We start from the raw sequence: 22,500 nt of genomic DNA, 5'->3' as shown, positions 1-22,500 counted from the left end.
ATCTTAACATTTATTGAGTGCCTAGTGCAGTACTTGGCTCCATAAAAAGGCACTCAGTAAATGTTGGATGAACGAATGCTTGCCAATGGTTCCAGCATCTGTGGTAGATGGAAACAAAATTTGAGAACCTCCTTAAAACATAGATAGCTCTAATCCACATTCGGACCTCACTCCCTGGTTCTTAAATCATCAAAGATGGAAGCCTCAGGAATGACAGCAGATATGAAGCAAAAGATGATCCTCCTATCACTTTTAATCACTGTCACAAGCAGTGACAGTGCTGTTAATTATGCTTTTTACTCAGCAGAATAATCCTTCTTACCCTGGTTCAACTCCCTTCATCAACTCCCTGGTTTACTTCTATGATTGAACTCAAGTCTCACCTTTTCTGACATTTTCCATTTCAGTCATCCAGGTTGAGCTGCTATCTCATTTCTCCATCATTCCTTTGTACTCCCAGAACACCTGTACACACTGTGGTTACTGGTTTCACCACATTCTATCATAATCCTTTATGTTTTGGGCTGTCTCATTCATTAGATGTAAGTGACAGAAGGGCCAGAGCTGTATCCCTGTATCCCTAGGATCTTTAGGACTTCACAGGAGGTGCTCAAGAAATATTTGCATGCTGAGAGGGCAAAAGAACAGTCTAGGGGGTACACAAGAAGTCCTTCTTATCAGAAATAGAAAGATCCTCAGTATATAAACACATCACTGTATAGCCCTTGAGATACTTACACCAGTAAACCTGTTCACAATCCGGCCTGTAGGTGTTGTGTCAAAAAAACTCATGGGTGCTCGAAGGATATTGTTCAACAGTTGTTCATGCAAGATTTTTGCTGCATTGTTGCAACCATACACACTCAAGAAAGTTCCTATAAACATAGATATACCTAGGAATGGAACCAAATTTTGTTAGCACCATACATGGAAATCTCTGAAGATTTATGCCCAGGACAAGCAAAGTACAGGCTGTTGTAGCTGTCAGACATACCTTGTGCTATTCCCAGAGCTGCATAGACCCCAATTCTCATGTCCCTCTGAGAGGTTGGATAGTTAGTGCCATTGAAGGCTTGAGAGTCACCAGTCCAAGAACTGAGCCAGAAATTGGATCCAATAAAAGCCGCAGAATTCAATAAGAAGACAAAGATGATGCAGAATATTGAACACCATCCTACTGCTTGTAAGTACTTCAGGTAGACAGAGAACTTCACCTGCAAAGCCCCCACCAATGTTAGTAGATGCCCTAATGTGGTTTTTTGTTTGTTTGTTTGTTGTTGTTGGAATTATCTAAAAAAACAATCACAAGGAGGAGTGGATGCTCTTGGGAAAATGTTGCAAGTAGCCAAATTTGATAATTTGTGGTCATCATCCCTGCACTAGGCTAGGATAAGAGATCCATGTTGAATTGCAATGCAGGGTAAACATCCATCTGATTATTAATGGACATCTAGAGGGAATTAAGAGGAGCAGGTATAATTTGGAATTTGTTTTAAGTCTCCTTAATTTTTAATTGTGTACTCTGGGTCCGCTACGTTAGTTTCCGGGCTTCTAAAACAGCATCTCAAAACAGTTTTGTTGTTCTCTGCATATCAGAATGGGAATCAAGCCCTCATGAAGGATGGAGTGAGGATATTTACAAGGAACATGTCATCTTCATAGAAGGCCTACAGCCTGTGTTGTTTTAATAATGAATCTGAAGAATTACAAAAGAATTGAACATATTTTCCCATAGATAAGTAATCGAGTTTAAACTGATTTTTAAAATGTTCAGATTCTAAACCCTATATCCCCTCCCATGATATTTTTTTGGGGGTGGTGTTCACCTTTCCAGTTTCCATGAATTCCTTCTTAATTAGCTTTTGCCCTTGTACTACTCCTTCCTTCCCCTTCAGGGCACTCCCATTCCGAGTTTTCAACGAGTTTTTCAGGGTTTTCTGGTTCCGGCCACTGGACCTGGAGCTGAGAGACAGAGGGAAACTCCCCTGAGCATGTAGATGCTTCCTCCGGGTCTTCTTGCAAACTGAGGTCACAGTCACTCTGCTGGCATGGAAGCAGATGGCTGTGGGAAATGGACACAAGCCTAGCCCTTCATACAAGGAAACGAAGGAAGAGCTAGGAGAGCCCATGGCATCCCTCTTCTCAGGAAAATCCCATGGGAAAAAAGAGATCAAGCAGAAATAGGAAGTGATAAAGGCTGCCAGCTGGATCAGTGGTATACCTGCGGCTCAGTGTTCGACGGAGGCTATTCTCTCTTTTCATGGTCAAGGAGGCAGCTTCCTCGGGGAGTTCCTCCACACCAGCTATCAGCCCACTGTCGTCATTTTCTTCTTCACTATCATCATTGACTAGAGAGACACGTTAGAGGTTAGGGAAACGGCACAGTGTTCACAGAGAAGGAACAGACAGAATAAGGACAGAGAAGCCTTCTCTGATCTTGTTGGATTCAACACAGGGATCTCAGATATACAAATAGGCTACAATAGGAGAAGAAAAGCCCAGAGACAAAAAATTCCTTTGGAGCAGGAAAGAACTTTTAAGAATTATTGTAGATAAACAGAAGAGTCGCCATTCCTAGAATTGCCTAAAGAGATGATTATAAATTGGAAATGCTAATCTCAAAGTTCAAAGAATATAAGAAGCTCTTATTTATTGAAAACATTTTAAAAAGCATACCCTGAAAGTAAAATAAAATGTAGAATATAATATGGAAATTAGTGGAAATAGTAGACTAAGGATCTCAGGAAATCTGTTCCTCCATAAAAGCAATGAGAATATTGTTAAAAAACATTATCAGAATCAACTGTTTCAGAACTCTGAAATTAACCAAAGAGTTGCAACAATAAAGGATCAATTATTTTTTAAATAACTGGGTCTTGGCAAAAACAGTCCACCTTATAGTGGTTTGAGTTGCCCTATTTCCATTTCTCTCTCTCCAGCTGCTGTATCCTAGAAAGCCAACAGCCATAAAATTATGGTGGCCATAAAACCTAGTAGCCCAGCAGCCACTTAAGGAAATAGAGTAAGTTTAGAACGCCTCCTCCCCTTAAAAAAAAAAAAAAAAAAAAAACACTGGCGGTGAATTGCCATTATCTCACCTGTCTAGAACTCCCTGAAAACCTCCATTCACAAGACTTGTCTTTATTTGACCTCAGAGCTAGTTCAAACAATCATCAGCAACTGTTTAACATCACAGCTGCCTGAGGGGATGGTAACAGTTGAGGCCATAAGAAGCTGATCAAAAAATTAAATGGAAAATTTGGGGAATGAGATGTCCTCCACAGAAGTCTTTGATACTTCTGATATATTCCTGGCAATCTAGGATGCCACACACATATGTAGGGCTATGAATATGCCCAGGAAAGATTGCAGAAGGCCCTAGTGTCTCACTTCAGATTGATCTTGTTACTTTGTGCAAGCAGGAAGCAGAGGCTAACAGGGCATGGTGCAATGTCTGTAATCCCAGTAAGTCAGGAGGCAGATACAGGAAGATTATAAATTTGAAGCCAGCCTCAGCAACTTAACAAGGCCCTATCTCAGTGGTAGATTGAACCACTGCGTTCAATCCCTAGTACCACAAAAAATAATAATAAAATTATCAGTCCCATTAACTGTTAGATGACCTTCATTTCACTGAGGAAGTAAAGGCTAAGGCACTGATGTAAAGTGTCACAGTGCTGAAGCTATGCACCAACATACACAGCCTCTCAGCAACGGCTATGAGACTTACTGGTGCCAGGCATCCAAGGAAATCTCTGTCTAACCAATAGGTGACCACTATGCCAACCAAGCAGAGATTTCAGTGGCCACATATGACAAATGGAACAAACTTAATTAAATTAGCTCAGAAAACTAAACAAATAAATAGAAGAAACAACAGCAAATAGCACTACAATGATTGCCAGTCAACTACCAGAAACTAGAGGAGAGGCCTCAAATGGGTCTTCCCCTAGCACATTAAGAAAAAACAAATCCTGCCAACACCTTGCTCATGCCCTTCTACCTCTAGAAGTGTGAGCAATAATCTCTCTCTCTCTCTCTCTCTCTCTCTCTCTCTCTCTCTCTCTCTCTCCCCTGAGGATTGAATCCAGGGCCACTTAACCACTGAGCTCATCCTCATAGCAATCATCTATTTCGTTTAAGTCATCCAGACTTGTGGTATTTTGTTACAGTGGTTAACTGGGAAGCTAAGTCACAGAACAAATATTAATATAGCTCAACTTACCCTCCCTTCATGCCACTAAGTCCCAAATCTCAAAACAAAAACAATAACATGCTAGTAAACAGGGCTCCACTGTTGATGGGAGCTAAACAATAAACCAAATGGTAGTGATATCAGGGGATGTTCCCATGGAATGCTGTGATTCTATATAACTGACACTATTTTTTATGATTCAAAACCCAGTGTTTTTAGTATATTAATCAAGGTTCCTTTGTTAAAGCTTACCAGGAGTTTGATATCACACTATTAGCACCAGCTTATGAGGTTGTCCAGGAACCGATTTTAGTTGAATTTGGGGTAGTTGGAATGGTATGTGTCACTTGAATCAACAGAAGCATAGCATTGGGCTGGGGATGTGGCTCAAGCCGTAGCGCGCTCGCCTGGCATGCGTGAGGCCTGGGTTCGATCCTCAGCACCACATACAAACAAAGATGTTGTGTCCACCAAAAATTTAATTAAATATTAAAATTCTCTGTCTCAAAAAAATTTTAAAAAAAGAAGAGGCATAGCATCCCTAAAAGAGTTTTGTGCCACTGATATGCTTTTCACAAGGGTTACTTACCCAAACCTTCAGTTGTACCCTTTAAAGAGTGTCCTTTGATTGTGTGTCAGAGAGAGATGAGCAGAATGAGCCACCCATTTGGCCTAGGCACAGAATTTCAATGTCTGTGTTTCTTTACCCAGAACACTGAAGAACAGAGTCTGAATCTCTGAGTAATTCAATTCCAAGTGCAGTTCATTGTATACTAAACAATTTGTGAAGTAGATATTATTTTACCATTTCCACCCCGGCCCCAAGTTCCAACCTGTTCCAATCCTCCTTGCGTACCTGTGACCTCCCCTTCAGGACCCGAATATTTTACAAAAGTCTTCAGATTCTTAGCAAACACTCCTTTCTTGGCCAGCAGGTCACTATAGGATCCTTTCTCCAAGATGGTGCCATTTCCCACAACCACAATCTGATCCACTTGGGGAAGAAAGTGAATGCTATGTGTAACTAAGAGTCGAGTCTGTAAAAGATAACATTAAGTTGTGCTGATTACCCTATGTCCATCATCTTCCTGGATTACTTTAAAAGGGAAAAAATATGTCAATTCACACTGGGGCTTTGCTTCAAAATGTGGCCCTGACCACTTGGCTTATTTTGCTTCTTTCATTCCCAGCATCTCATCTTAAAACCTGAACCTATATGTGAAATGAGACTCCTATCATTGTGGATGTACTCAGAGATATTTTCCTGTAGTGACAATAAGGTTTTCCCTACACATTCTCCTCTTTTCTAATTCCTCTGACAAGATTTGGGTATTCTCCAATGTTCCCACTTTAGTCTGTACAGGCTACCATTAAAACAATTCTTGTTTTGTAACATTATGGCTTGTTTTTTTATTTTTTTAATGTCTTCCCCTTGGATTGTAAGTTACATGAGAGCAATGACCAGATATTTCCATCTAGACATGTCCCAAATCTGGCCTGAGGTGGGCATTCAGTTCATGAGTGAATGAAACCAAGAAATCTGTAAGGACACAAGCCAGGTCCAGGAATAGGAGAGACAGAGAGTTCCTGCTGATCCACAGATCCAACAGAGAGGCAAAGGACCTCAGTGGAATAGCAGCCCAGGTCTCATCAACTCTGCTGTCCTGTGACTAGTAGCATTCAAGAAATCTTGTAGGGAACAGGCCAGATAGAGTTAGAATCTCCTTGCCCAACACCAGTGGAAAAGCTCTCATCAGCAGAGGGGCTGTGTCAGCTCTCCCCCAATTCAGCCCACTGTGTTAGGATACACATGCCAATTTTCCCATAGTAAGGAATGTCTGGTCTCCTCCCACAACCAGTTCTACTGGCTTTCACCAGCCACTTCATCTGTATTATATGACAAGGTCATTGCAAGAATCAAATGAGACCATGCAGTTAAAAGGCTCAGTACAGGCCAGGGACATAGGGAATACTCAATAAGCATTAGGTCTTATTTCTGGGTTCAGGTTTAGCCATCCTTTCCAGGAATATCTTCTCACATCCTGCAAAAGCTCCAGGGAAAACGCCTTCTTAGAGCATAGCTCTAATACCTGCAGGATGACCTGTGTTCCACTACCGGCAAGTGAACTGTTGAGCCTCTGGGGTTTTTTCTGACACTGACCAGTTCTCTGACACCAGGTGAGTGTCCAACAATTCAAAATTAAATTTTGACACTAACTATCTGGAGTTTGCACAGAACCCCAGTTTAAAGGTTCAGTCCCACAAAATTGCATCCCCCTTCAGATGTTGGTACCAAGTCTCATAATTCTGACCAAATGCCTATAAGTTGGAGGTTCCCACAACTCCCTTTTGTCATTCCATAATTTTCTAGAAAGGCTCACAGATCTCAGGAAAAAACTACCTAAACATTTGTCAGCTTGTAAAGGATACAACTCAGGAATGGTCAATGGAAAAGATACACAGGTTAAAAAAATAAAAAGGAGGTGTAGGGGGGTGCTGGGGCTGTAGCTCAGGGGTAGAGCGCCTGCCTCACATGTGTGAGGCACTGGGTTCCATCCTCAGCACCACATAAAAATAAATAAATAAAGATATTGTGTCCATCTACAACTAAAAAAACAAAAGTTACACAGGGAAAGCTATGGAGAAGGGATGTGGGGCTTTTCACGACCTCTCTATCCACACCACCCTCCAATACCTTGATATGGTCACCAATTTGGAAGTTATTCCAATCTCATTGTTCATGGATTATTATTACCCAATCTCCATGTTCTACCCCCACCCCACCTGGAGGGCAGTGGATAGAGCTGAAAGTTCCAACCTAATCACTTGTTCATGCTGGTAACCAAACTTGAGGCTTTGGAGGGGCTCTAACCTAAGTTATCTCATGACAGGTGTGATCAAAGGGGCTCATTATGAATAACAAAAGACCCTCCTAGCACTCTTAAAATTCCAAGGGTTTTAGGAGCTCTGTGTTAGAAACTAGGAACAAAGACCAAATATATTTCCTATTATAACCACAGGTCCATAGTACTTTATAGCCAATCATCCTAAGATGCTCAGTGTCAGAGCCACAAAATAAGGTTTAAATTAGCCAGTTCCAGCATAAGCCATGACCTCACCATGGAAGCCTTCCTGAGGTAGTCTATAAGGAGACCAGTCTTTCGCTCTTTCCTCAGGAACCCAGGGAGCAAGTGAATAAGAAAATCTGCTTCCGGACAATCACTGTCCAGGGAGATGTGTGTGATTCCCATCCCCTTGTCCTTAGATCTTCATCACTTTGAATAATCTCTCACCTTGCCATTCAACAGGCCACTGGGGCCCAAGACCTTTTCGAAAATGTGATTTCCTACATGCGCATCCACAGCTGACAGGGGGTCATCTAGAATATAGATGTCTGCATTTTGGTAAGTAGCTCTGGCCAGGCTAATTCTCTGCTTCTGACCACCACTGAGATTTATACCCTGAAGAAAAGAAAAAGAAGAAAGTTTTTAAATAATAATTTCTGAAGAAGAAAACAATTTCTAGTAAGTATTATTCCCTAGTCCCAACTTCACAGAGTCTAATAAGGAGGGGTAAAAGGAAGAAATTTGCCTCAAGAAAGTATTACGAGCATAAAAATCTTATGCTTCTTTATACAAATAAATAACTTGGATGCAAATAACTTTCAGTCCAATAGTTAAAGGTATGCACAATTTACATTTTCTATCAGATAATTTACTTATTTAACATTTTGTTGCTTTCCCAACCCCATGAGTATCTAGAACTACACCAGGGCAGATGTTTTCTCTATTTTGTTCCTGGATATAACCCCAGCACTTAAAATAGCGCCTTTCACATAGTTGCTTAATAAATGTATGCTGATTAATAAGCAAAATCACTCAAGAGCTGTTACTAGTCTTCTAGCACCTCAAGATCCTTGCCCCCCACCCCACCCCACCAAAGATTCATTTTCAGTAATAAAAGAATGGATGAAAACATCCTAAATATATAGAATAAAAAATATAAATAAATTAATGCTATGCTTGTATAGTTACTTAAAAATATAATTTTTATTTAAAATCTATTTTTATAAAAAGTCATTTAATAGCATGAGGCATTTAATAATACAGGTAAATCTCGGGCCACTCACTGTTAACTTAGCCTCTCAGTCCTTTGCCTCATCACCTTTTATTTAGGTTATGTAATTTCAATATTTGCTTCTAAGTACAAAGTTTTAAATTCTGACTTATTGCACAAAATTTTGTGGCCAGATAATACAAACACATTTTCTGGTGTTTGTTCCAAACACGACTAGCAATATTGATCAACTATGTTACTCTATGTACTTTGCCATCATCCTCATTTTTTTTTTCTTTAATATCTTGTTGTCCCAAGTACCTTCTCTCCGATCTCAGCTAGGTCTCCTCCAGGCAAAATTTCCAAGTCTGGGAGGAGAGCACAGGCCTCCAGAACTTGCTTGTACTTCTTTTCATTGAACTCTGACCCAAAAAGGATGTTGTCCTTTATGGTGCCATTCTGAATCCAGGACTGCTGAGGGACATAGGCTGTGGTGCCCTAGACAGGAAAAGATCAGACCATGTGAAAGTTGTACCTCCAGAAATGCAAGGTTGAAGGATGAGATGGGCAGAAGTGGGAGGAACAAATAGAAGTTAGACTTGAAGAACTATGTGTCAGGCTGCTTAAGCATCTGATATTTATGAATGTGCTTATATTTATTGAACTGACCAGGGAGAAAGATTCAATGCATCTTTAAGCCTCCTCTTTTTAAACTATCATTTTTCTTGTCACAAACCTGAAAATCAGAAGATGAATGCACATGCTGCTTCTAGAATTGTGTTTTAGTTCAACTCAATGAGTATACTGGACCTACTTTCAGGGATTGCCATAGATGACATCTTAGGAAGCAAAAACTAAGAGGTTAGAATTAAGACACCAGGGAGTACACAGAGCAGATATAATCTGAAGAGAGATAAAGACCAACAGATGCCTGTGTTAAAAAACAACAACAACAAAAACAAAAACAACTCAGTCCCCCAAAATCAAAGGCCATATGTTCTCTCTGATGTGTGGATGCTAACCTACAACAAAGGAAGAATAGAAGTCCATTGGATTAGGCAAAGGGGAATGAAGGGAAGGGAGGGTGGGGAGAATAGGAAAAACAGTAGAATTAATCGAACGTAACTTTCCTATACTTGTATATGAAAACCAACCAGAATAACTCCACATCATGTACAACCACAAGAATGGGATCCTAATTAGAATAAGTTATACTCCATGTATGTACCATATGCCAAAATACACTCTACTGTCATGTGTATTTATAAAGAACAAATAAATTTTTAAAACACTCAGTTATGAGTTAGCAATAAAAAGTTTCCAAAAGGAATTGGGAAACAAAGTTAAATCTGTACAGTCATCTCTGTTGTAGTGCATTATTTTTAATGCAACTTAGCTCATTAGAGATTGGTAAATCAGGAAAGCATATCAGTATACTATGGAAGAAGAGATATTTCTTAAAAACTTCCAAATGGATCAACATAAAGCAACCCAGGACAAGCTTTCTCATAAGTGAAAAGAAAGCTTTATGTCTGGGGATGTAGCTCAGTGGTTGCGTGCTTGCCTAGCACACACAAAGCCCTGGGGTTCCATCCCCAGCATCATATAAAAATTAATTAATTAATTAAAAAAGAAAGATTTAGGCTGGGCACAGTGGTACATGCCTGTAATCCCAGCAGCTCGGGAAGTTGAGGCAGGAGGATCATGAGTTCAAAACAATCTCAGCAAAAGCAAGGTGCTAAGCAACTCAGTGAGACCCTGTCTCTAAATAAAATACAAAATAGGGCTGGGGATGTGGCTCAGTGGTCGAGTGCCCCTGAGTTTAATCCCCGGTAACCACTCCCCCCGCCTAAAAAAAGATTAAGATTTGGCAATATACAAAAATCTTAAAGGGAAAACTCCTGAAAATCTGTAGACTTGACTCTTTGGTGCAAGTATTGACTGGTTTAATAATTCAAAAATACCTCTAATTTCCTCCAAATTTAGCTCTCTGAGGAAGTTCAGAGTACCGATGGAAATGCCATGAAAACATTTTCTTGTGTTAAAAAAGTCATGAGTATGAAGGAGTCAACACCCTGTGACAGGTTTGTGAATTAGGAGCAAGTGTACTCAAAGATCTAGTTCTCAAAGAAGGAGGTGAAATGCCCAAGATTAATTGTGACTTTGGGTTGATGCTGAGTGCCATGCCAGTACTGATTTTACAGACCACTGGTTTTTTGTTCTTGCTACTGCTTCTGTTGGTACTGTACTAGAAATCCCCACTCTCTGAAGAAAGACGTCTCTAATGAATAGTTTTCACACTTTACTACACATATGAGAATCACATGGGAAGCTCATTAAAAATGCAGATTCTTAGAACCTATTCCCAGAATCTGATTATATAAGTTTGGAATGGGGCAGAGAGTCTATTGTTCACAAATCTACCAGATGTCTCCAAGGCCTCAACTACTAGTATATTCTCCCCTGTGAGGAAACAGCCCTAAATGGCCCATATTTGAAGGTCAGATGTCTTCTCCATTGGCATTCCCTCTCACCTTGATGGTGATGTGCCCATGGACATTCTCCATTTCTCCCAGCATGGCTGACATCAAGGAAGATTTCCCAGAGCCTACAGTGCCCACCACAGCCACCAACTGGCCTTCCATAATGTCCAGGTTCACACTGAAAGAAGCAAAATTATTTTGAAGACAATGAGGGCTTCGTAATCAAGAGTAGTTCAAGCCCTGACTCTCCATGAAGTCTGGTATTACGAGATTTCCCTCTCAAGATTGGAAAATTAACCTTGGACATATAAGACCTCAGTTCTTTAATGAAAAAAAAAATTTTTTTTGGTACCAGGAATTGAACTCAGGAGTACTCGACCACTGAGCCATATCCCCAGCCCTATTTTGTATTTTATTTAGAGTTGGTGAGGCTGGCTTTGAACTCACGATTCTCCTGTCTCAACCTCCCAAGCTGCTGAGATTACAGGTGTGAGCCACTGTACCTGGCTTTTAATGAAAAAAAAAATTTTAATATATATTTTTAAAATGTTGATGAACCTTTTTCTTATTCATTTATTTGTATGTGGTGCTAAGAATCGAACCCAGTGCCTCACACATGCTAGGAAAGTGGTCTACCACTGAGCCACAAGCCCAGCCCATAATGAAAATATTTTAAAGCTCTAAAAGGCTAAAGAATGAGCTCTAATTTATCCAACTCCTTTATAAACTGTGCTAAATGTGTGTTTCCAATGGAAAAATTCTCCTAGGACCAACATGGTACCATTGAATAAGATCCTGATGGGAGTCTAGAGACCTGGCCTGGTTCAGGTCCCGATTCTGCCACTGCTGGGTTAAATGATTTTGGAAGGTCACTTTTTCTGGACTAAGGACCTCTGTTTCTAAGCTAACAGAGTTAGACTAAACCAATGTTTTCCAAATTAGGTTATTCAATGACAAACTAAATGTTACTTATTTTTACTCAATCTTTCGTGTATTCAATGAATAGCACTAGCTGAAAGCAGATTCCTTGGTCCCTCTGGGAAGATCTGACTTCTCTGGCTGAGATGGAGCCTTCACTGGGCTATAATCCTAAAAACCTGGTTTGCCAGCCTTATGATTTGAGTCCCTAGAACATTTGGAACATTGAAATCTTGCTCAGTCTTTCTGAACCTGCCCATTGAATTGAACTTTTTCAGACTTATAGCAGTTAAGTGGGAACTGTGCCTCCTTTCCCCTCTACAAAGGGAAGCTTTTGGGTTGGGAGGGTTCAGAGCAGGGGCTCCTTCCCTGACTCATCCTGTGTCTAGCTCATGAGTCCATGTTCAGGACTATAGGGATAGAAGGGCAGGAAGTCATGAGAAGAGAGATGATACAGCATGCTTAGCTGTGGAGAAAGATAGGGCCTGCTCTGTTGGCAATGTGCTCATTGGACTAGTTGGTGTGCCTAAGAGATACTCTTTGTGTAGTAGTGTGGCAAGAGGCTTAGGGTAAGCCCACCTACATGACAGAAGAGGTGGCTTCTATGGGGTGCAGTGTAGGAATGGGTTATTTTGATGTGAAATTCTTTTTTTTTTTTTTATTTATTTATTTATTTATTTTTCAGTTCTCGGCGGACACAACATCTTTGTTGGTATGTGGTGCTGAGGATCGAACCCGGGCCGCACGCACGCCAGGCGAGTGCGCTACCGCTTGAGCCACATCCCCAGCCCTTGATGTGAAATTCTAGATGAAGAATTTTATAGAGGTAGCTCCCATTGTGTGGTCTGTGGGGAAAAGTCAGATACTAATGTTCCTGACTATTATTCTTTTTTAAAAAAAATTTAAATAATATTATTGTATTTTCATACCTTTATTTTATTTATTTTTATGTGGTGCTGAGGATTGAACCCAGTACCTCATACATGCTAGGCAAGTGCTCAACCACTGAGCTGCAATCACTAGAAGCCCCCAGATTATTATTCTTAAATGAATGAATAAACTTAACATTCAGGTTCTTGGTGTGCCTCTACCATACCCAGAGACCTAGGCCACTTGCCAACCCTGCTGTCTCCATCTGTTATCTGGGAAACAAACATTGTCATGGGTTTTCAGCTGGATAGTCAGACCATCCTACAATAGGAAAGCTGGATGGCAAATAAAATCACAGGAAAAAGGTTCAGGATCTTTGCTCTCAGCTTATCCCTCAGAGGCTTACTCTGCACTAGTATCTAACTGAACACATACACATAGTTTGCTTCCCCATGTATTCTATTACAGGGAATTTTCAGAAAGCAGAACAGTCAAGAAGAATCTTAAGGAATAACATGATAGTAAGGAGGCAACTCACTCTTGGATTGTGGTTTCTGTATCCGGATCCCATGTAAAGGAGGCCTCCGAAAATTGCACAGCTTTGTCTGTTGAAGAAAAGGCCCCCTCTTTTGGTTACCTGTAAGCCCCCATATATCTGCCTTCCCTTCCCCAGCCCTCGTGACTCTCCTTCCTCTATTAATTCCTAAGGTCACCTCTGTTAGAAGGCTCCTAGGATGAGAATAGAAGGGGCCTGCATATTTGAAGTCCTTTTTTATTTAGAAGTCCTCAACTTGGTAGCCCAGATTCCTAACCTGTAGACGCCCTGAGAACATCTCTAGGCTCTTTGTTGCCTAGTCTCCTTGTATGAGTTCACCTCCTTATACAAACCCTCCCCACCCTGGATTCCAGACCCACTACTCTCTCTGTTCAGAAACTGTCTTCCTTCACTCCAGGCTACCTTCCCAGCCCCACACATGTGGCTCCATCCTGACCTCTGCTTCCTGGATCCTTTGCAGGATTCTCTGGTTTTTCTCAGAACAGCTGGCCCAGCTTTGCTTAGCAATATAGCTAGGCAATCCACTCTGGGTGAAAACATAATTTAAGCTAACACATGCTTATTATACAAGCATAAGATCAAGACTAACCCTCCTTTAATTAGTTTGTTGCCATCCCCTCCCAAGCCCCGAATGTCAAAATTCTGGCACTAGCACTACAAATAATTTGGGGAAACAACTTCCAAATTGTTTACCAAAATTGCGGACATGTCGAATGGCAGATGTGTCCAAGTCATCCCCTCCCAAGTACTTCTCTAGCCGCCCTACAGAAACGGAGGCCTGGAAAGGACACAAAGGATCTCAAAAATATTTCAATAACTAACAAACAGGGAAAGGAACTTGTCATTACCCCTGGATTTGCCATTTTCCACATCTAGAACCTCCTGACCTTCACCACAGACTTAACCACACTTCAGCCCTGGAAGCCATCCCCGGATAAAATCAAATTAAGACAGTATTTCAGCCCTTCAAGAAACACAAGGAGTTCAGCTCTACTGCTATCTCTGTCCAATCTCTGGCCCTGTTTCCAGAAACTGTCCCATGCCTTCTTCTAAGACAAAGCCCTAATTTCTACCTACTTCTGGTAACTGGGTCTCTGTCTTGCCCTTACTTAATTGAGTCTATTCTTTGATGATACCTCCAGCATCTTAACTGAGCTACCACTGGGATCCTCTATAAAGGAATTGACCAAAGCTTAAATTGAAGTTGACTTAAGTGTTGGCAGAACACCCAGTGGTTCCTGGAATGTGAAAGCTGAGGAGGTTTTCAAGAATTTTCTACAAGGACGTTTTTCATCATCCTTCCTATCTTCCAATGAGGTTGTCATAAGATGGTCCTCATGGACACCTGACTTGTTGAAGTATTATTAGGCTTTCTGCCTGTACCTTCCTTAGGGCCAACTGTAGGCTATAAAAAGTGCTTGTTTCAGCTCCTCAGAAACAAGAGTGTCCCACAGTCCATGCTGTATTATCATTCAAACCCTTTTGCTTCAGTGTTATACTGTGGGACAAGGAATGCAGGGAGCTGACACTCTTGTTGATCTTGCTTTTGCTATCTATGGAATAAACTATATCTGAAAAGAGCATATTGTTTCTTTATTGGCCAAATTGGGCAGCCTTTCTTCATTCTCTCCAGGACAAGGAGGCCTTCTCCTAAACCCCAGTCCTTCTGATGGCCAGAGCTGTCTGAAGCAGGTCACCACACTTCTCCTATTCCCCATCATTCTGCCCCCCTTATCAGTCTGCCACCTGCCTTGTGAACCAACTCTGAGGTCTGATCCTTGGCCCATCTCAGAGCTCAGTTTTCAGAATGCAGATACTTCCTCTAGCCCATCCAAGGCCTCCTAAACTTAAAACTCATCTTCTGACAGCAGAAGGCTCCAAATTTACCACTATATGGGTTTATGCAAAGAAAGGGTCTTTCTCTCCCTTTGTGCCATATTTGTCTAATGTATCAGCACCTCAAAAATCTTAGAAAAATCCATAGAAAATAGGATGGGAAAAGGGCTTTGAAATATTCCCAACAATAGGGCTCATCATAATAGACTTCACAAAATTCACAAGATTCCCTGTGAGGTAGATAATATTGGTATGATAATCCTAATTTTAGAGTGAGATATATTGAGGCTCAAGAGAATTTGTGATTTAAGTAAGATCAAACCATTGGCCTCCAGAGATCAAACAGATCTAACTGAAAGTTCACCAGCAGAAGCTAGAAATGGGACACAATAGTTATTCTGGCCTCTAGGGCTTTTACCCAGAGATAAGCAGTTAGCAGTGGAGTTCCTATGTACCTGGAGCACAGAGGAGATCACCATGGGAAGCATGCCCAGGGGAAAGCGCAGGATATTGAAGAGGGTGATGGAGGTGAAGGCCTTTTCTGCATCCAAAATATTGTTGCTATCCACCAGAACATAAACAGCAAACGTGATCACAGATACCTGGGAAGAGCAAGGTCATAAACGATCTGTTCTGAAAAGGATCCAACCAGCTCTGGGCTAAGCTTCAGAAACATAGTATATAAGCATTGGGAGAACCTTAAGGATTATCTCAGCTTCCTGTTACTGATGAGAAAACAGCCAAAGAGAGGAAGATATATCTTGCCCAAGTTTACAAAGCCAATTAACAGATTGCTAGGACCAGATTGGGTCTTCTTATGTCAATATTCCTCTCACCATAAACACAGATGGCCTCTCCCAAGAAGACAAGGAACCATCCTGTACACATCCACTCATGCTAAACATCCTGAAAGCTTTCTCTTGGTTACCAAAACAGCAAACAGCACACAAGGGTAGAACTAGAATTGGGACATAATGTAGGGATGATGATATGGAGGTTTGATGAGTGGGGATAAATTCCCTGGATTTCTGGATCAGGCCTACAGACACTGGGAATTTCTCAAGAATAGACATTCCACTTCAGGAAGCTGACCCAAATCTAAAACCTACCTAGTCCACTGACTCCTCTGCTACTCACCAAGACAGGAGTTACTTGTAAGATAAGTATCATTATAGACTGCAGCTGACCAAAGAACAGCAGGTTCTTGAGCTCTTTCTTCCGAAGGTTGTTTACTTGGTCTTTGAATGAAGGTTCCCAGGCAAAATATTTCAGGATCTAATAGGTTAGAAAAAAGCACATTCCACACTGTTGTCCTGAAAGGGCAGCAGGTATGTCTGATCTACCACATTTAAGGATATGCTCCCTTGTTTGGAATTTGGAAATCCAGATTATAAAGAATGATTACAGAGAGATATAGCTTGTATTTGTTGACAACTTGCTACCTACAAATAATTTTGCATCTATTATCTCATTGAGTCTTTATAGCAACCTGTCCCAGTTTGTCAGGGACTAAGGAGTTGCCAAGACATGGGTCCATTTGTGCTAGAACCTAGAAAGTTCTGGGAAAACCATGGTGAGTTAGTCAGTCTGCTTTTGTAGAAAATACAAGGAAAAAGAATGAAAGAAGTGAAGTAACTTGCCCAAGGCCACCAAGCTAGCAAGCAGTTGAGCTGAGATTCAAAACCCAGTCTTTTAATTTTGTTCCATTAGTAGAAAGACAGATCAGAGCTCTGAATGGAAAAATATCAGGGAGTTTGAAAAAAAAAGCCTCTTTTTCATTTTTTTAAAATTTGGGGTAATATTAAAATCCATGATTCAAAACACTTAAAAAAAACTTACTGGCCACCTTTAAAGAACAAAATGCATTATTTTAAAAGCTGGGAAATAAGAATTTATCTTGCCTATCCTGTACAAACTTTATTTTAAGGAACCAGATAGTTGATAAAAGACAATTCTTTATAGAAATTCAAGTAATCAATTCACAAAGGAATAACAAAATTAAAATATCACTCACAAAATTTTCACCATTTTGCAACTCCTAATGAAAAAATAGGTCAAGAAACCATTATAAAATTTGTACGACCATATTTGTTTTTCACCTGGTTGCATATTAGAATTCTCCAGGAAGCTTTTCAAAAATGCAGGTGCTTAGGCCTCAACCTCAGAGAGTTCAATTTAAGTGAACTGAAGTGAGTCTCAAACTTCACAGGTGATACTAATGTGCTACCAGGGTCTCAAAGTGCTATCCCAGGTGAAAGAATAAACCATGCTGATAATGCCTGAGCTTGATGAGTGGCCACCCTTACTGCTATTTTGAAGCACACAGAAACACTTGAAAGTAACCTTTCATCCAAAGAAAATCAAATCCAAATCTAAGTAAATCTACTACCAATTTATAAGAAATACAGGAAACAAGGCAACTTGGTTCCTTCAAGATGACAGAGGAGTGTTGCAAATTAAGGTCACTACCAACAAAATGCCATAGGTGGACATTTTTTGGGTCTTTATTCAAATTAACAAAGTTAAAAAAAGAAGATGAGTATGAGGCAATCGGGAAATTGGCACAGAAGAATGATTGCTATTTTTATTTTTTAGGTGTAATATGGTATTATGGTTCTGTTAAAAAAAACAATAAGGACGTCCTTTAGTAACACACAAAAAGTACTTACCAATGAAATGGCAAGACATCTGAGGTTTGCTTTAAAATAATCTCTCAGGTGTGACGGGTGAGGGGTGGACATACAGATGAAACTAGTTAGATCAGGCTGACAATGGCTGGGGCTAGGTCCATTCAGCTTCATTAATTATATCATTCTATTTTTGTGTAAGTTTAAAATTTTTTGCAGTAAAATGTAAAAACAAACCAAAATAAATGTAAATAAAAAATATATCAAGGTTTAAAAGAGAGCCTGGAAGGGATGATAGGAGATGAAACAGAACACTTAGGGGTAGACAAATCAGGAATCATGAGACATACAGTAAAGGCCACGGAGCAGGAAGCCACAATCTCTACTAGAGTTTATTAAGGGCCAAGAAATTCACTGCTTCTGCCATTGCAACCAGAGGGCTACCAACATCAGGCTTCTTACCTTGATTCCGCTGAGAATCTCATTCATGATTTTCAAACGTCTGTCTTTATTTTTCATATTTTGGAACTGCCAGGAAAAGCAAAATAAACAAAATATGCTTCCATGAGTAAGGGCCCAGGTTTGCAGCAGGCACTAGTCCTCAGTAATACTCAAGACTGTCATTTGGAGCTTGAGGTGCCCGGTGACGGCATTCATCTCTCTCCACTCTCCCCTCTGCCCACTCTAGTCCATCTGTCCCTACTTTCCTTCTGATCCTGAAACATGCCCATCTTGTTTCTGCCTCACCATCTCCATCTGACTAGTGTCTTATTAGGTCATTCCTCCCTTCCCCTGACCAAGGCTTGCCTCTCATGGTCAGACTTGTGACTGGTTTAAACGTCCCTTTCTCACAGAGGGCTGGCTCTCTTGACCTCCTAATTGAAAACAACTACCCCGCTCACTCCCTATATTTCACCCTTAGTTCTCTGTATAGTACTTATCATGATCTGGTATTTTTCTTCTTCTTGTACTGTCTGTCTCCCCACCCCCAAGCAGAATATAAGATTCAAAAGAACAGGAACCTTGTCTGATTTGCTGCCGTGTTCTCAGAAAAGTAAGATGTGCAACAAATATTTTTAAAACTATTATTTGTAATGAAATAAATGCAAAACATGTGAAGGAATAAGTCATGAACACCATCAAGTCAACCCACCAAGCCTGTGATTCCTGGAAGAACTAAGGACTGTCCATGTGGAGACCTCCCACCTGCCTGGTTGAAGCAGGGTCATTGCCAGGACTTAAGAGTTGGGATCGCTCATGTGACTGCTCTAAGTGTTTGGTTTTATCACTAGGATAGATAAACAGAGTCAAAAATCCCTGTTCTGAGGATAGCCCAGCAGAGCAGGGTAAAAGAGTTATGTGCCAGTTCTCCAGGGCACCTTTCCCTCTTCAGTCAAGCTCTTCCCTCTAATATGAATGAAAACCATATAAACCCTAAGAGTGGTCAGAAGATGAAAAGAGAAAACAGAGAAAGCCAAGTATATTCGGGATGATGGAAAGTCTTGAACTAGCTTTGCTTTGTCCTAACTCCTTAAAGAATTAGAGCAACTAAAAATGTTTACACTTAAAGAAAGCATCACCGGGATGACTGTTTCTTTACCTGAATACTCCTATTCTTGGTGGCCAAAAATCCATTAAGTGGGATAAGGAGAACCATCACCCCAACACCTGCTAAGACTGAGGGTCCCAATTCACTCCATAAGAAGAAGATGGATAAGACAATCTGTAGAAAAGTTGACCACAGCAAGTGCAGGTAGTTGAACACATCCATGAGCTTCTGGGCATCCACAGACATCAGGTTCACTGTCTCACCAATGGAGTACTTCTTTCTGGCCAAGTTGGATAAGGTCAGTGCCTAAAGATAAATTTAGGTCAAAATTGGGATCCATGAGCAAGGCCCAGAATATTGGGGAGGAGAAGTAGAAACACAGGAAATGAGAACACAATGGAAGGATGTGGACACAACTTCTTCAAGGGACGGTGACTCCTTGCCTCCAAATCTTACACATGCTATTCTCTCATTCTTGACTATACTTGCCTCTTATTTCCACCTTTCCCCAACCCCACTTATCCACACACTTCTTAGACCAGAACACTCCTATTAATCCTTTGGAGTCAATTTAGATACAACTTCTGAGAAGACCCCCCTGACTCCAAAATTTAGGATAGATACCTCTTCTGTGTACTCCTAAGAATTCTGTGCTTACCTTTTTCATTACCTTCATTACAATGAACTGTAATCAATTTGTTTTTCTATTTCTGTACTAGAGGTAAACCCTGTGAGGACAAGGACTACATCTGTCCATTTCACTACTATATTATGTGCACTCAGTAGGAAATCAAATACTAAAGAATGGGAGAAAAGAAAGGATGGGATGGAGGGAGGAAATCAGCATGTATTGATTCTAGCCTTGGAGACTTTTGAAGTAGCAAAGTTATTTGCAGCTATACTCTCATATTGAGGTTTGCAAGCATTCCCAAGAAGCACAGAGATTTTAGAATGGAGAGGAAAGCTGCAGAGTTTACATATCTGAAGTAAAATGACTTGACAATTGTTAGGAATTTATAGGTAATACTCAGAGGCCTGAATCTTATAATGTGGGCTTCCTGCTCTCATATTAGAGAATTCATAAGGCTAATACCCACACGTCTGTCACAACGATGCTTTACACAAATACACCAGAACACTGAAACTAGCTTATACTATGTTCACAAAGGCACCATCTGGTGTGGCCTGCATCTTCTCATTAGAATGAACCACCTTCTAATTCTCACAGAAACAGCATATGGGCTGTGACTGACCCTAGATGCCCACCTCCATCCTACTCCTAGAAAGCTCTACTGCCATCTTAATCCAACAATACATTCTTTCAAACATGCTGGAATTCTTGATTGTATAGTAAAAAGAGAGAGAGATTTCTAAAATATTAGGCTACCAAGGTTCAAGAGGAATCATGACCAGCTTCTTTTCCGCCTTTACTTTTTCTGTCAAGGCATTTTAACGTTGTCAAGAGAGAGGCAGAAAGAGAGGCACAAGTATCTAAGTCCTGTAGGCTGCAAGGCAGATCCTAGGCAGCTTGCTAGCTTCCTAAGCTCACCTCCCTATGTCTAGAAACACACTTTTCATATTCAGTTTCCAAAGAAACATTTAAAGGAGTCTGTATGGCTAATCAAAATCAAGTATTGATATCAGTTATCATCTCCATCAAGTTTCCTTAATCTTGGAATAAATGCTCATGTTGGCTAAGGGAACTGTCTTTTATGATATATGACATAGTCTGCTTACCTTCTTATACACAGAAGCTATGACCGTTGTCCGTACACTCATCCCCACTATGAAGCACAATTGAAAATAAGACTGAAGGCAGAGAGACTGGATGAGAGACACAGCAAACAAGAGGATGGCATAGACATATCCGGTCCATGCATACATGTCACGGTCACTTACAAAGGAAATCAGCAATCTGCCAGAGCAAAACCAAGTAAATGATGCCCATTAGTTAGGTCTCCAAAGGCTCCTCACTCTCCTCATGTACAGCCAACTGCCCTACTCTTATATCCTGGGTAACAAAAATGATCAGAATCACCCAATGCCTTTGGAAGACCCAAGAACAGTCTTGCCAATGTTCTTGCTTTTATTTGGAGATGGCTAGCAAGAGCTTAAGATTGATAACCTATGGCTGTGAGAATGGATAATTATTGAAATGCTCCAGGTAAATGACACTCTAGTGCTTTGGCCCTGTCTTGTCCCACTCCTGGGTAAAAGTTAGCTTGTGGGACAAGTTAATCATTTCCTGACAATGAAACCCTAAAAATTAGGACAAGTATCCAGAATGAGTTAAAAGGGCTTCCCTTATGGTGGTCCATTTCAGATCATGCCAGACACAAAGTTTATCTTATTAGTGTGAAACTCTTAGGAAAGGCTGTGGCTGTGGGCAGAGATGAAGTTAGTTGCTCCCCCGGGTGTGCTGTCCACCTTTGGGCATGGCTCAGATCATAGCAGTTCTGTTGAACAAGAAAGAGGCCTAACCTGTGTCTGACCTCCTATAAAGTGGTAGTGCGGTATATGAAAAAGAGAGACATATGTATATATCAGCTTAAATCTTGAAAAATTCTTTGTGCTCTACAAGAACTCAAAGCTGTTAGGAGAAAAAAATTATGAGCATTTTTTAAAATGAGAATTTAACCAGGCATAGTGGTACAGGCCTGTTATCCTAGTGACACAGGAAGCTGAGGCAGGAAGATCACAAGTTCCAGGCCACCCTGGGCAACTAGCAAGATCCTGCCTCAAAATAAAAAACAAAAAGCATTGGCAATGTAGCTCAGGAGTAAAGTGCCCCTGGGTCTACTCCCAATTCTGCCAGAAGAAAGAAAGAAAGAAAGAAAGAAAGAAAGAAAGAAAGAGAGAGAGAGAGAGAGAGAGAGAGAGAGAGAGAGAGAGAGAGAGAGAGAGAGAGAAAGAAAGAAAGAAAGAAAGAAAGAAAGAAAGAAAGAAAGAAAGAAAGAAAGAAAGAAAGAAAGAAAGAGTATTATTAAAGCTCTTGCCTGCCTACACAAAAGGCAAAAGGGAGGGTGGCAGAGGTAACCCTGAAGGTATAACCCAAGGCCTGGGGACTCACTTCAGCAGCTGAGGATTTAGAAACATGAAGATATCATGTACTAGCTTCAGGAAGAATGATTTCAGGAGCATGATCCAGAAAGTCTTGAAGAGGGTTTTAATTAACCAGGACTTGGGAAAGTCTTCTGTGGGCCCAGACTTCTTCTTCTTTTTCTTTTTAGTTTCTTCCTGGATACAGAACCAAATATCAGAGTCCACAGAGTTGTGCAGTACAAGATCTTGTTCCTGCCCTGAACAGCTCCAGATTTCTAGCAGTGCCTGTGAGCCCTGTTCCCTTCTCTGTATAGCTCTTAACTTACTCTTCATCACCCAGCTGGCCCTCTCCTGTTCCTCTCTCCCAT

At 40.7% G+C, this 22,500-nt stretch overlaps 1 protein-coding gene across 3 annotated transcripts in view; it reads right to left on the bottom strand.

Annotated features, from left to right (window-relative positions):
• Window positions 1-22,500, bottom strand: part of Abcc2 (ATP binding cassette subfamily C member 2) — a 54,367-nt gene that overhangs the window by 16,844 nt on the left and 15,023 nt on the right. For all 3 annotated transcript variants that reach the window (XR_003301386.2, XM_026394904.2, XM_026394903.2), the window contains exons 8-23: window positions 22,161-22,327; window positions 20,828-21,005; window positions 19,142-19,396; window positions 18,004-18,069; window positions 16,052-16,189; window positions 15,370-15,516; window positions 13,772-13,856; window positions 13,061-13,127; window positions 10,786-10,912; window positions 8,573-8,749; window positions 7,489-7,656; window positions 5,052-5,232; window positions 2,222-2,348; window positions 1,827-1,962; window positions 995-1,214; window positions 739-893 (exon numbers count right to left, since the gene is read on the bottom strand). Coding sequence is in view for 2 of the 3 variants with exons in the window: in XM_026394904.2 (XP_026250689.1) it covers window positions 739-893; window positions 995-1,214; window positions 1,827-1,962; window positions 2,222-2,348; window positions 5,052-5,232; window positions 7,489-7,656; window positions 8,573-8,749; window positions 10,786-10,912; window positions 13,061-13,127; window positions 13,772-13,856; window positions 15,370-15,516; window positions 16,052-16,189; window positions 18,004-18,069; window positions 19,142-19,396; window positions 20,828-21,005; window positions 22,161-22,327 (2,394 nt within the window). In the remaining variant the exon portion in view is untranslated. The remainder of the gene's footprint in view (window positions 1-738; window positions 894-994; window positions 1,215-1,826; window positions 1,963-2,221; window positions 2,349-5,051; window positions 5,233-7,488; window positions 7,657-8,572; window positions 8,750-10,785; window positions 10,913-13,060; window positions 13,128-13,771; window positions 13,857-15,369; window positions 15,517-16,051; window positions 16,190-18,003; window positions 18,070-19,141; window positions 19,397-20,827; window positions 21,006-22,160; window positions 22,328-22,500) is intronic.

Source organism: Urocitellus parryii, chromosome 5 (genome assembly GCF_045843805.1).
Source record: "Urocitellus parryii isolate mUroPar1 chromosome 5, mUroPar1.hap1, whole genome shotgun sequence".
Lineage (NCBI taxonomy): Eukaryota > Metazoa > Chordata > Mammalia > Rodentia > Sciuridae > Urocitellus > Urocitellus parryii.
This window is presented reverse-complemented; position numbering and strand designations above follow the sequence as displayed.